At 48.8% G+C, this 14410-nt stretch overlaps 1 protein-coding gene across 1 annotated transcript; it reads left to right on the top strand.

The window, feature by feature from the left end:
• The first annotated feature begins 9259 nt into the window (after positions 1-9259).
• MYOCOS (myocilin opposite strand) lies at positions 9260-14206 on the top strand. Its single transcript, XM_031031287.2, has 3 exons — positions 9260-9911; positions 10812-10957; positions 13449-14206. Exons 2-3 carry the CDS (start codon positions 10863-10865, stop codon positions 13588-13590), a joined length of 237 nt encoding a protein of 78 aa, XP_030887147.1. The 5' UTR covers positions 9260-9911; positions 10812-10862; the 3' UTR covers positions 13591-14206.
• The last annotated feature ends 204 nt before the right edge of the window (positions 14207-14410 follow it).

The following is a 14410-nucleotide window of genomic DNA, read 5'->3' on the forward strand; positions in this document are numbered from 1 at the left end:
TAGTTAATAAATTGTACTTTATGATGGAAGAATAATTGGGGGAAGCAGGCTGGGGAATGAGGATAATTTGAAAAGGCATTTAATTTGCTTATTTTCACAATACAAATTACAGAAGTAAAGTTCCAACATACTCTTGGCTGGAGGCAAGATGTAGAAGAAGATAGAATCAGAATATGCCCTAGCGGAAAAAACCTGAGAGGCCCATCAGGACTTCAGTGTGTCCGGTGCACCTGCCCGCAGGTGCCCAGCTGATCTCACAGCTCATTGGCATCTTCAGTATTTCCACGTGCCCTTTCCAATCTCTTTTCTACCTGTAATCTACAGTTAGCCGCAGTTGACCTGTTTGTGGAAAACATCTCAATTTGATTGTATTTTTAGGTGATTAATAAATTTCAGCCATAAGATATCTTTGTATGAAATGAGCTAGAAAAGAACTGGACAGTGATGTCTTAACGTCACACTGGCCATCTTGGCATTTGCACGTTGCTGAAGGGAATCATTTGCTCAGCCCTTTTCCTCCTCCTGTGTGCTGGTCTTCATTCACACCCTCAGGTGTAGGCCTGAGCCTGCTGTTGGTGCCCAAAGTTATGGTGCTCTATATGGTTTTCCTGAAATAATCCAGAAGACAGTGGCAACATATTTCAGGCCAAGAGTGCTATTGATTTTCAGCCTTTCTTGGGGTATGATGGGTTGGCAGGTCATGTTCACCCCACCACAGAAATGAAGCTTCTGTGACCTGGTGTCACGTGGATTCTTAAGTGGAAGCCCTCAGATCTGGGGCGCCTGGCTGGCTCAGTCGATAGAGCATGTGAGTCTTGATCTCAGAGTTGTGAGTTCAAGCCCCACATTGGGTGTAGAAATTACTTAAAAATAAAACCCTGAAAAATAAAAGAAGCCCTCAGATCTTTCTGGACTGGGAAATAGAAAATTATGAATGCCTTAATTCCTTGATTTTAGGTGTACGTTGATTTTCCATTCAATCTTTTGATGAAGTCTATGCCATTTTCCTTGAGATGCCTGCTAGAGTCTTCTACGTAGGGTAAATACAGAGTTCCTTTGAATTTTTACAGATACTTTCCCTCAGTTTTCCAATTTTCCCCCACACCTAATTTGACAATTTTTTAGAGTGAAATTGGTAGAAATCAAATAACAGACTTAACAGCCTACTAGCTGTGGGCATCAGTATGAAATCTAGCAAGTGGTTAAAGTTTGCTTAAGACTTGCTAACGTACTCCATATTCCAATGTAAATTATTTTTAAAAACACATTTCCCTCAACAGAGGAATAAGATACCATAGAAGAAGAAAATTTTACCTGAACTGGAGAGTTTAAGCAAGAGATGAGACTCTGGTAACATTAGGCAGGGGGTCAAGCATCAGTTACGTATCAGTTGCTAGGAATACAGAAGTCCGTTTCTTAGCTCAACATAGTCTGGTGGAGGAGGCAGAGATGCAGGCGGTGGCCTGAGGTCGGTCAGACTTCCATCACTAATATCCTGACCTGTTTTCTGGATGACTTGAGCCATCTTCCCTTTCCCCTCCATCTGTCTACGTTGCTGACGTTTCTAAATATGATTAAGGTCGTTTTTTTTTTTAAGATTTTATTTATTTGACAGAGACGGAACACAAGCAGGGAGAATGGGAGAGGGAGAAGCAGGCTTCCCACGGAGCAGGGAGCCGGATGCGGGGGCTTGATCCCAGGACCCTGGGATCATGACCTGAGCTGAAGGCAGACGCTTTACGACTGAGCCATCCAGGCGCCCCTGATTAAGATCTAAAGGCCTTTAGACAGTGCTTATCTGGCTTGTTTCTCACCATTTCTTGACACACCAGCTAATAATTAGTGGGATTGTAAAGTTTCATCTTCTAGGTTTCTGAGCAAAAAAAAAGTCAACATCGTTAATGTAAAGGGAGCCCCCAAATGCATTAGTGTTCAGTGGAGAATTAGAGCAGGGAAATTTCATTAAGCAGGCCTATGCTTCCAGATGAGTCAGTCTCAGGTCCAGGGATCATGTAGAGGAGCAGAAAGGATTTAGATTTGCCAAGAGGGAAAGTGTTCGATGTCCGTTAAGTTCATGCTGTTCTGTGTGGAAGGATAACTGGGGTACTGACTTAGGGCCGTGGTTTTCAAGCTGGAAGTATACACACTTCAACTGAGGCAGTTTTCAATATTTGTTTGACTAAGGGATTCAATGGCTTGTACAAAATATAAGTATTAACATAAAGAATGTTAATCAGTGCCAAGGGGGAGCTGTCATCAAACTGTTCAGTATGAGAAGCTGAAAAGAGTATCACACCAAGAGTAAAGGTATGCTCCCCACAGAAGCTTCTAGGGCTACCCACGATGGGGGGGCCGGGTTGACTGGGTATCGGATTTCTATAATCTGGGATAGAAAAGGATGTTACAAATTTTCCTCTTAAATAGCTAAGTTACCAGACTTTATATCCAGCTTAAAGGCTCACAGGGAAAAATGGAGTAACTCGTCAACTTTACCCACCTTGTCGCTCACACACCACCCGCACCACCGTAGCCGAATCAGGGCCGTTCAGGTACTTGAATTTTTTAACCTTGGTCCCAAAGGTACTTTGGGATGTAATCAGGAAGCACAGAGTGGCCAGGTAGGCCTCCCACGTGAGGCAGCCCCATTCTTACCCATGGGGAAAGTACATGGTACTTTTTATTCCAGAAGCATTGCTGCAGCACCTGACAGGTGGTAGGCATCATCCTCACTAGGTCCCCAAAAAGACCAGTTTGTGGAAGGAGGGGAGGGAGGGGGAGGGGGGGCGGCATTCTCTTCAGCTGAGGGCAATTCTGGGCAAGGGACTTAGCTTGAGCCCACACTGTCAGTAGCTGGGGATTGGAGCGCCTCCGTCCAGGAGAGAGGGTCACAGCATCAGTGTGGGCCAGCTTCTCACCGTTCACACATACCGGTTCCAGACAAGCAGCGCTGGGAAGAGCTTCAGACTCTGGCTGGTTTCTTCCTGGAAGAAGGTTAGTGTGCAAAACATAGACCCTGCCGTTGCAGCTGGTCTCTAGGCCAAGAGACATCTTCTCTTCTCATTCTAGATTACTCTGTCACCTCGCACCTCTGCTAGTCAGGATGGCTTAACCAGGTCCTAATCACTGAGGGAGGCTGAGCCCGTGTCCACCAGGTCTTTCTACAACAGGCCAGCTACGTGTGTCTGAGAGTCAGGCATATTCTTCCCTGGTCCAATGTCCTCATGACTAGAGTCCAGTATCTCTGCCAAACAGTAGTTTCCCTCCTTACTTGTTCCTTGCCAAGTGACCCCAAAGGAACTGTAAACTATATAATGGGTATGTTCCTGGGGCACCTGGGGGACTGAGTCGGTTGTCCGACTCTTGATTTCTGCTCAGGTCATGGTCTCAGGGTCGTGAGATCAAGCCCTGCGTCAGGCTCCACACTCAGCACAAAGTCTGCCTGAGATGCTCTCTCTCTCCCTCTCCCCCTTGCTCCTGCTCTCTAAATAAATAAATCTTAAAAAAAAAAAAAACTTTAATGGGTATGTTCCTGTGTCGCTAGTGGATGTATTCCTCTTCTCAGAGCAAGAATTTCTAAACCCACAGGGCCCAGAGTTGCAAGGATGAAAAACCCAAATTCTCCAAGTGGGTCCTTGGGAGTGATGGTAAACTTAACTCCACCCTTGGTCTCTAAAAGGGCAATCCATCCATGCTGTTACCCAATGCTGTGTAACAAATTATCCCAAAACTTAGTAGCTCAAATGACAAATACTGTCTCTGTTTCTGTGGGTCAGGAATGCAGGTGCAGGTCAGCTAGGTACCTCTGGCTCGAGGTCTTTTGTGAGTGCCGTAAAGCTCTTGACAGGCTGCAGCCTCATTTTAGGGCTCATGGTGAGACCATCCCCTTCCAAGATCACTCTTGGTTGTTGGTAGGCGTCCGTCCCCTCATCACTGGGCCTCCCCACGGGGCGGCCTCACGTTACGGCCACTGGCTTCGATCAGTCCAACCGGCAGTGAGGAAGCACCCAAGACAGAAATCACATTCTTCTGTAACTTTGTCGTGGAAGAAACAGCTATCACTTCTGCCCTATTCTCTTTCTTAGGAGCCAGTCAATAGTGCACACTCAGGGGCGGAGATGACGCAAGGTCGTGAATGGCAGGAGGCCGGATCATCAGGGAGTCCTAGAAGCTTCCTGCCACACCCTCTTCACAGAGTATTCTCTCCAACCTGGCTCCTCCGCAGGCTGGCAGCTTCTAGGGGGTCCCAGGTGAGACAGACACAGCGCGCTCCCTGGTTACATGCCCACTGCACGTCTCTTCTGATGTCATGTAGCTTCTTTGGTCCCAAGACACGCAGGCTACCACCAGGGTGGAAACACACTCCCTAAGCTTTCCGCCAATACCAGCTGAGGTCCAGGCAGAAAAGGCAAAGCCATATTCAGAATGTGTATATTCCAGTCACCCACGTGTGGGATGGTTTTCCAGTCATGTTATTTCTAAGCTCCTGACCAACCAGCCACGCCTCTTACCGTTTATATTCTCGTTTGGGGCCACTTCTTCCCCCCCCGACCAGATGTGTTGCCCAAAAGCACCTGTTGGGACCGTTTCCCCTCATCGCTGTCGTCTGGGGCCACCCTGGCTGCAGAGAAACAGCTATGCAATCGGGGCTCGAACCCACCTACCGAAACGACAGAACCAACCCGAGTTTGTCTCCTTCTCTCTAAACTGACCGTCAGGGAACCTTCACACACACGGAGGGGCAGCTTAGGGAGAGGTTCCGGTGTGACGTTCGTGGAAGCTGTGGGGCCCTGGGCCACCTGCTTGTCCCTCAGGCCCTACGTCGGCACAGTTCTGGGTGTGTCACAGCTCAGGACTTTGAAGGGCTGACAGAACCGCTCAAGCCAGGCAGCTCTGGCCGTGTTGTCACTTCATATCCCAAGGCCAGGGGCTCGGCTTCTCCCAGGAACCTTGTATAAAACTCCACTGTAGACGGTCTTGCTTTGTAATTCTGCTGCTGGAGCTCGGCGCACAGCAAGCAGCTCGTTTCCCCACCAATACCTTTAATACCATCAGGCCTTCTAGTTCGGGTTGCCCACGTGGCTGTGAGCCCACTTGCCCCGTTGGTTGCACCTGCTCCAGAACCTGCTCAGAGCTGGCACACTAACGTGTCGCTCAGTCAGTAGGTTGAGAATATTCCTAAGTCCGGAATATGCTGCTTCAGAATCCAAAGAGGCCTCCTGGTCATTGTGCTCCACTAAGAAGAGTGGCAAGAGGTGGGAGGCACAGTATTCTGTCCTTTAATTTGGAGGGAATGCAGCAGCATGCCCCAGACCTCTGGATCCCTAAAAACTTCACTGATGGGGTCGGTCCACATCAATCTGCTCTAACAAACATTCCTTTGGACATGGCGGCCGCCATTATGTGGGGCTACAACTCTGCTGAGTCTGCGTGGTCTTCAGTGAGGTTTTTGTAGAGGCCAGAGGGGCAAATGAAATGGGGACGTTCAAGGAACCCCTACCCCTGAACCCTTCAGGTTTCTAAGGAAAGCATCAGTCAGGGCTGTTCCCACCTTGCCACAAGGTATTTACTCTGGTGGCTGGGAGGAGGCGACTTAGCATTTCCCACGGTGACGGCTCTTGCCTCAGGCCCCATGTTAGAACACTGCCAGCCTGCAAGTGTGTCCATTCCAATCGCATACTCAAAACATATGGATGGAACGCCTGGGCAAGTCGTGGGCCCCATGGACTCCCTGAGTCAGACCTGGACCAGGACTCTCTCTTGCCCCCAGCTCTAACAGAGGGACCATGCTGACACTTCCAATATCAGCATCAAGCTGAATCCTGTGTCCAGAGTTCTTCAAAGTGTGTGTCCCCCGTGTATGGCTCTTTGAGTAAATGACCCTGGGTCCCTCTTGGCAGTCATTACCATGGTTTTACAGGGTCTCTCCTCCCCCTGATTTCTTTTAGTCGTTGGGGTTCCAGGTCCAGAAACTGAACAAAGAGATGGTGACTTTTTATTGAGGTGGCTGCCATTGATCATTGCTTGTAGAAGTATCCACCATTGATTTGCTTGTAGAAACCGAGCGATACTTGTTGACTGTTCACCATTCCTGGGAAGGCTGTGTTCTATTAACCACCTCTATAGTTCTGTGGCGATCAAACCACCCAGCTGCCGCTCAGATTTTGCTGCTCACTATGGTAATTTTATCCACCTGTTTCTGAGCATGGCACATACCTAGCTGACCTCTTATTTGATTACCTATTCTGCTTGCTGCTCTGTGAGGCCAATTCCAATCATCGCATCTCGCGCTGTCAGCCCTGGCCTCCAGAGGACAGCCACCCCTGAGCTTCCCAATGATGCTGGAACCCTTTTGTACAGTACTTACTTTGTGCCTTTGGTAAAGTGAGTATCCTTCAGGCTCACCCACAGAGCATACTCCACTGGTGAGTTTTCTGCCTTTATACAGTATATCCAGTCTAGAATGCCCATGTCTCTAATCCTTTTGTTCCCTTCTTCCATCTGTTTTAGAATTTCTACTTTATTTAATATGGGCCATCCCTTACTCCCAACTTCCCAGAGCCATCATGGGAGCAGGCAAAGATGACTTCTAGGTTTGAGGCTCAAGCAGCCGAAAGGATGGGGCTGCCATTAAAAGAAATGGGAAAGACAAATGGTGGAACACGTTTGAAGGAGTTGATTAGAGTTCAATCTTGGACATGTCACACGTAAATGGCTATTAGTTAAATGGAGATGCCAAGTAGGCAGCTAATGTATTAGTCTGGAGTCCAGGGGACAGATCTGGATCGTAGAAACAGACGAATGTTGGGCACCTGGGTGGCTCAGTCGTTAAGTGGCTGCCTTCGGCTCAGGTCATGATCCCAGGGTCCTGGGATCGAGTCCCACATCGGGCTCCCTGCTCAGCGGGGAGCCTGCTTCTCCCTCTCCCACTCCCCCTGCTTATGTTCCTGCTCTCGCTCTGTCAAAAAAATAAATAAAATCTTTAAAAAAAAAAAAAACAGACAGATGTCCTCATCCTATGGATGGTACTTAAATGATGCAACTAAATGAGATTAACAGGGAAATGGGCACAGAGAACAGAAGAGATTGAAGGACTGAGCCTAGGATGCTCTAATGGTAAGAGTCTAGGAGAAGAAACAAGCAAAAGGAACTGAGGGTGTAACCAGTGAGCTTGGAGCAGGGGAAGCATGGTGTCCTGGAAAGTCAAGGATAGAAAATGTCTCAAGAAGGAGGAAGGGATCTATGGTTTCCAATGCCACTGGAGTGGGTTTGATGGAGCATGAAGGAAAGGAATTGGAGACAGCGGATATAGACAACTCTTTTCCAAGAGATTTTTGCTTATTTGTTTTGTGGTGGGAAACAGTGGGTTCAAGAGGGGATTTTAAGATGGGAGAAATAACATGTCTGTATACTGGTGGGAACGGAGAGGGAAAGTTGATGTTCAGGAGGGGAGGACTGCTGAGCAGAGACCTTGAGTGGGTGAGAGAGGATCGGGTCTGGTGCCCAAGTGCAAGGGTAGCTTCGGAAAAAGGTTCAGAGGGCCAACAGCTCACCTGTAGGTGCGGGAGAGGAGGCAAAGAATATGGGGAGATGTGCTTTGCGGGTTCTTACCACTGCTTCAGTTTTCCACGCTGAATGAGGATTGGGAAGAAGTGTTTGAGGTTTGAGATGAGAGGTTCCTAGGCCTGGATGAGCTCCCACTTGAAGTTTGCAGTCACGACTCTAAAGTGAGATTAGTCACCAGGCTGTTTCTCTCTAGCCACCCACAGCTGCAGGGGGTGAGCGGGCCTCGGGTCGGCACTCAGCCAAGCAAGTGCGAAGATTTAGGAGTGGGCCAGGGAGCTGAGCACCCAGTGGGGACTCAGATGTCACGTTAGTCAGTGCTGCTTCTCCTACAATCTACAAACATCCTACCCCGGGTTTGTAAGGTTCGCGGCAATCATGACTGAGTCACAGTCACGGTAGAGGGCTGGAGCAATATGCTTCTGTTGTCGTAGGGATGGCGAAGGAATGGAGTCCCTAGACTTTCCAGGTCACGTCTTCCCGTGAGGCCCAGTACGGTCCCCCATCCTGTTCTTCCGAGTCGATTCGCGTCCATCTTCTGCCACGTGGAGAGCTACCAAGAGAGCCTAGCAGAAGGTTCGCTGCCCCAATTTCGAATTAATAATCATGTTGGTAGTTGTATATTTGTTGTTTCTAGAGAATATATGTTCTCATTTTATCTTACCCACCCATGTGTTTTGTGAGTGGACCAACCTGGTTGTTAAGTTTATAAACTTTGATGCCAGGCTTTGCAAGCAGCAAACACCTTCCAATAGGGTTCTGTCGTGGTCAGTGTGAAGAAAGACCCTCTTCCTGCCAAACTGCTTCTTACCCATCTGGACTGGAAACTTCGAGTTTGGGTGTCGGGATTCAGAAACGTGTCTTAGATAAGTGTGGACCATCATAAAGGATACTGAGCGTAGGAGGCAGAGACGGGGTTTGTATTGTGTAAATTGCTTTAGATGTATCTGAACCACCTCAGACTTCCCACGCGTTCCTACGTAAAGCTGAAATGTTGTTCCCCAAAGCCGCTGTGTCAAAACAGCAACAAACACACACAAAACAGACCGTGTTAAGAAATCGGTATGGTGGGCACCTGGGTGGCTCAGATGGTTAAGCGTCTGCCTTCGGCTCAGGTCATGATCCCAGGGTCCTGGGATCGAGTCCCACATCGGGCTCTCTGCTCCTTGGGAGCCTGCTTCTCCCTCTGCCTCTCTCTCTCTGTCTCTCATGAATAACTAAATAAAATCTTAAAAAAAAAAAAAAAAGAAATCGGTATGGTCACTGTGTCCGTTCTGGAGTCGGTGTGCAATAATTGCTTCTGCCATATTCAAACACCATGCACACATTTGTTTACACTTTGAAAACCCTACACAGTTTAGAGACGTGGGTAGTCATATGGCCGAAGGAAACAGATGGGAACACAGTGCTGTCGCAGATTCTGACTCAGGGTAAATCATTGCTGGGCTCCCACTAGGATCTCAATGCTCTGCCAGGCCCTGGGATAGGAGGGAAGGGGAAAAGTGGAGCTCCCGCTTTCAAAAAGTATGTTTGTGAGGAAAAGGCTTACATTCCTGGCATTATATGAGGGGCAATCTATGTATACGCACAGATTCATATTCATCCTGGAGCTAAATATATTTATTCATTTATATATATCCTGGGGCAGATATTTAAACATTTTAAAATGGAAAAAAAAAAAAGGTAAAATGAGGGATTTTTGCAAATATTTTCTCACCCGTCACTACTGCCCTAGGAGAAAGAGTGTAAGTTACTTCCCTTTTACAGGTAAGAAAACCGAGGCTCACAGACATTAAATCACTTACCCAGGATCACTCAGCTCAAAAGTGAGAGTCTTGAAATCAGTGCCTTCCGTTCCAAAGCCGAAGCACCTGCCCTCTCCGCAGACGTGCTGTGAATCATCAGGAAGTCGGGAGCAAGGACGGTGCTGGGAGGAGGGGTGCCCGGGAATTCTTGGCTTTTGAAACCGTGGCCATTAGATGTCACACTTACCAGCGTCTAAGGCGGGGGCTTCCTCGTCGCCCTTCCCGGCTCTGCACTCAAGACCCATCTTCTCCCCACATCTGTGGGGATTCCTCATCGAGGTCACGTCTGCAGGGAAAATTTGTGTCAGCTGCGACCTTCCAAGGGGCAAATCAATCCCATTAACGCCAGCTCCCGAGAGAGCCTGACGCCACGGGGATAAAAGAAGAAGCGGGAGCTGACGGTGGTGGCATTTTTGGTCTTTTCCTCCTCTGAGGAGGTGGCATAGCTGACATGTGGATCCAGAGTCTATAACGGGGGCATTTCTTTCCGAGACCATGAGCTCAAGCGTGGAAGGGGCCCCAAACTGAGCTGAGCGGGGATCGAAGGTAAATCCATCGGGCATCTTCCTAAGAACAAACTTTTCCAGCCAGAAGATCAGGCTGGGGAGCTCAGGCGCTCGTCATTCGTGCCACAGGGTCACCTCGAGAGTGTGCTGGGGGTCCAGGGTCGGAGACGCCTCACCTCTTCCTTAGCGATGTCCAGTCACCGGGGCCGAACTGGAGGGTCGCTTGGCTCCGCAGTGGAGTCTTTGAAGCCAGGCAGGCCTAGGTTCAGATTCCAGCTCTGGGCCCCTGGGGAAGCTACCCCATTCCTCCATGGCTCAGTTTCCCCATTCCTTCAGTGGGGGTCCCAGAGCCTCTTTTGCACAGTTACTGTGGTTCTCCAAGAAGATAACGGAAAAGGGCACCCCAGGGTAGCCGGCCCTGAGTGGGTGGCTGCTATAACCTTTGTTGTCAGCATCAAGCCCCCAGTGTCTCCCACGTGCACATCTGTCAGCCCCAGCTTGGCGCATGGCCCTTTCCTGTTCGTTTTTTTTTTTAATTAATTTATTTTTATTATTATTACGTTCAATTAGCCAGCATATAGTTTCCTGCTCTTTAGAAGGTAAGCGCTCTGGGAAGAAAGCCCCACACGTGTCAGAGATGCCAAATGGCCCTGGGGCGGGGAGGGCTCCATGGGAGGAGCACCTGTTAGGGGGGAAGCAGTACGGGACAGGGCCCAGCTGTGCGACGTGGGGAGAGAGCCGGCACCTCTCTGGGCCTCCATGTCCTGAGCTTTTACCCTGGGGGGGTCAGGGTAACTGCCCTTGATTTTGAAGAAATATCTGTCTTTTGCCCGGTGGGACTGGGGCTGTAGGGAGGCCCCGCTGAGAACGGGACAGCGGACGTGCTGTGCTGGACCCACGCCTGCCCCCTGAAGTCCGTTTACTGGCGCTTGTATTTTAGATTCATAGTTGCCGTGAACCCAGATTCCTTGAGTCCTCTGAGTGCAAGCCCATGGCTCAGAAGAGCCCCACGGTCAATGGCAATAACCTGCCCTACGGAGACCTGGCCTCCGAGGTGACCAGGCGCAGAGTCACCATGGCCACCAGGTACTTGAGAGCTCTCTGGCGCACTTTGGGCGCGGGGTGGGGGGATGGAGCGGCCGATCCCCACCAGATGCCTGAAACTGCAGGAAACACTGGTCTGCATAAACGTGCTCACACGTGTTCGTCTGTTGCTTCAAGGCCGATTTTATGGGTGAAAAACCTCTTTGTCACCCACCTTGGGAAGTAGATTCATGTGGTCTTCCAACAGACAATGAGAAGGGTGCTGGGATGAATTTCAGATCAGTGGCTCTTCATCGGGGGGTGGGGATCGCTTTGGTCATTGGACAGAAGTGGTGATGCACCCTCCCAGTATAAAAATGCATGACTTTGCAAAGTTTGGGGACAGCCTGGACTCTCATTCCCAACTAGGCCGTAAGCTCCCTGCAGGCAGGCATTTCCCTCCCCCTCAACCCTGCAGCCCTGGAGCCCAGTACGGGGGCTCTTTGGAAGAGATGCCCGCAGCCGGTCTGGTCCTGAGGAGAAGCTTTGCAGCCGCTCTGAACCCCCACTGCCTGACACCCTCTCTTGATGGTAGGGTTAGTGGATAAAATATAGGGGGCCTGGTGCAATTTGAATTTTAAATAACAACAAAAACGTTTTTTGGCCTAAGGATGTCTGCGCAATATTTGCGATATGCTTAGAGTAAAAAATCAGTTGTTGTTTATCTGAAATTCAAATTTCACCGGGCACCTTGTGTTTTGATTTGCTAACTCTGACGAGCCCATGATGGCCCCTGTGGAGTGCCCCGTCCTCTCTCTGGTCTAGATCCCCAGATCTAGTCGGGTGCCCAAGACCTCTGCTATATAAAGGTGCAGAAAGAAAAGATTAGGACTCCCAATTTCTATGAAAACCGAGCTCTACTGAAATTGATGTCCAGTTAGCTGCAGCTCACTTGCTGTGTGTCAGGTGGTCAGGGGTCAAGTCTGAGGCTTTCCTGTGGGGGGATGGGAGCTACAAGCTGGAGGAAGCGGGGGGGGCTTCTTCACTCCACTCGCAGCAAATGCCAATATGTTGCAATTTACTTCTTGTGTTGGTTAAGTGGATTTACAAGTTATGTTATCTAGTCTCAATGAATGGAACCCTCAAAAGAGACAGGAAGCCTAACAAAATTTCTGTCAAGAAACCTGGCTTGAAATCATTCTAATAATGCCAAGTGTGAGTAAGCAACAAAAATTGGCAGAGCTGACACTTTTCGTTTGAGTTCTTTGTCAGGTACAGTATGAACGTAAGAATAATGACTTTATTAAAACTGATACGTAGTTGGCCAAAAAATAAAAATTGACTTGAAATATGGACCTCCATCCAGTATTACTCACAATGCTTCTTGACCTTAGAGTTTGGGGGGATGTACGACATTGGCGAATTGATAACACACCTTAGGCACAATGTCTTATCTAGATACGGGATGTTGCAAACTTTCACGGACAGGAGTACATGGCAGATTTGACACCCCTGGTTGATCTCATGAAAGTGGGCCTTGTCTCTGGGGGGTCATGGTCACTCTGCAGCAGCATCTGCTGAAGAAGGAAGAGATTCCACAACTCTGAAGCCTCCCCTAACCCCCCTCCCCAGCACCTCCTATCCTTTCAGCAAAATTAGGGGTCAGCTCTGACTGGGAGATGCAGTGGTGAACTCGTGGTCAGGAGATCGGAGCCTGGATTCCTTTTACTAGCCACGTGACCCGGGGAAATCCCCTTCTATCTCCTCCTCAGCTGAGAAGCTTATCAGGTGTGGCTGTGAATCTGCAGGTCTGAAGTTTCTAGCTCCACGTTCCTGACTCTTTAAGCGCTTGACAGGCCAGTCCTCTCCTCTTGAAGATGGGGTTAGCCCAGTCCTGAGGAGGATGGGAACACCCTGGCAGACCCCAGAGAAGGGTAGGATAGCCTGCAGCCTTGGGGGGCCGCAGGGGTAAGTTAGGCAGAAAGGAGAGGCAAAGTGAACTTAAGGCTGAACTGGCCAGGGGTGCCTGCATGGCTCTGTCGGTTGAACGACTGACTCCTAGTTTCGGCTCAGGTCATGATCTCCGGGTCATGAGGTCAAGCTCCGCACTGGGCTCTGTGCTCAGTGGGGAGTCTGCTTCGGATTCTCCCTCTCTTCGTCCTCTGCCCTTCCAAACCCCAAATAAGTAAATAAAATATTAAAAAAAAAACTGACCAGAGAATAGCTGAAATGCAAACGAAACCTTCAGAGAGAGAGAGCCTGCACTCAGCTGAAATTACAGGGTGCAGACTGGTAGGGCTGGACCCACGGGGCCAGGGGAGGAGACAGCTGAGCTCTGAGAAGAGCTGACAATTGAAGCATGAACAGAGTCCATCTCCATTTTGCCAGCTGATAGCTCTGTAAGCCTGGGTGGAGGAGTCAGGAAGGATGTCCTTCAACGTGTTGAGTGGTTCTCTTTAGGTGCTGGGATCTGAGGGTTTCTTTTTTCTTTTTTTTTTTTTTTTAAAGAATTCTATGTGTATTTAAAAAACATTCACTGTGCCTTTCCTCCCAGAGAAGAGAGATTTACCAAGAAAACTGATGAAGCCAGGGAGATGCCCTCCACTCTGGATTTGGAGCAAGTCCCTGCTAGCGTGGCCGGCCCTGCAGAACCCCCTGCCCCTCCTCCTTCACCCGTGGAGGACTACAGAGTCTAAGGGGGCTTTTACAGCACTCCGGCGAAGTTGGGGGTGTCTTTGAAGACTGTCTTGGAACATCTTTGTTCTTTCTTTCCTATTTTTCTTCTCTCATGATCACTGCTGAGTGGTATTTATGCCTCGCTAATGCACTTAGAGCAGTCTTTGGTTTTTCAAGTCAAGTCTCTGAAATACGTCCACATTTGATCTTTAATTTGTGTCATTCTATAGAACATAGGCAATTGTATTTGAATTAAAAAAAAAAAGATGAGGCTTCAATGTTTGTTATTAAATCTGGATGAGTCAAAAGTGCAGGAATCTGTGACTTTAAAGATTTGAGCTCCAGAGAACCATGAGATATTTGGGTTTTCAGAACTCAGCCTGGGACACTACAGTTTTACGGGTTTGTGCACTAGTTTAACTGAGCTGCATCCTATCTGCTGGTGCCAGGCTGATTGTGGTTCACATGCATGGACAGTATTTCCAAGGTGTGCTTCTAGGAGATTTAAATTAATTTCAAACTCTGTAGCAGAAGAAACCCAACCTGAAAGGCAGCCAAGTGCAGAGTGAGAGAGAAGTCTATTGCTCAGATCCCATGTGCAAGACTCTGCACCCATCCCAAAGCACTTCTAAGGATTTCCGAGGCTCTTCTGAGCAGTTTGAAAGCATCAAAAATGTGATCATTAGGCTCAGGTCATGATCTCAGGGTCCTGGGATCGAGCCCTGCATCAGGCTCACTGCTCAACAGGGAGTCTGCTTCTCCTGCTCTCCCTGCTTGTGCGCTCTCTCTGTCAAATAAAATAAAATCTTTAAAAATAAAATTCTTTAAAAAAAAATGTGA

The sequence above is a fragment of the Leptonychotes weddellii genome, chromosome 6 (assembly GCF_054177405.1).
Source record: "Leptonychotes weddellii isolate Sample4059 chromosome 6, ASM5417740v2, whole genome shotgun sequence".
Classification (NCBI taxonomy): Eukaryota; Metazoa; Chordata; class Mammalia; order Carnivora; family Phocidae; genus Leptonychotes; species Leptonychotes weddellii.

Coding starts and splice junctions, on each gene's coding strand:
- MYOCOS (XM_031031287.2), top strand. CDS start 10,863: ATGGCTCAGAAGAGCCCCACGGTCAATGGCAATAACCTGCCCTACGGA. Junction 10,958..13,448: donor AGAGTCACCATGGCCACCAG/GTACTTGAGAGC, acceptor CTTTCCTCCCAG/AGAAGAGAGATTTACCAAGA.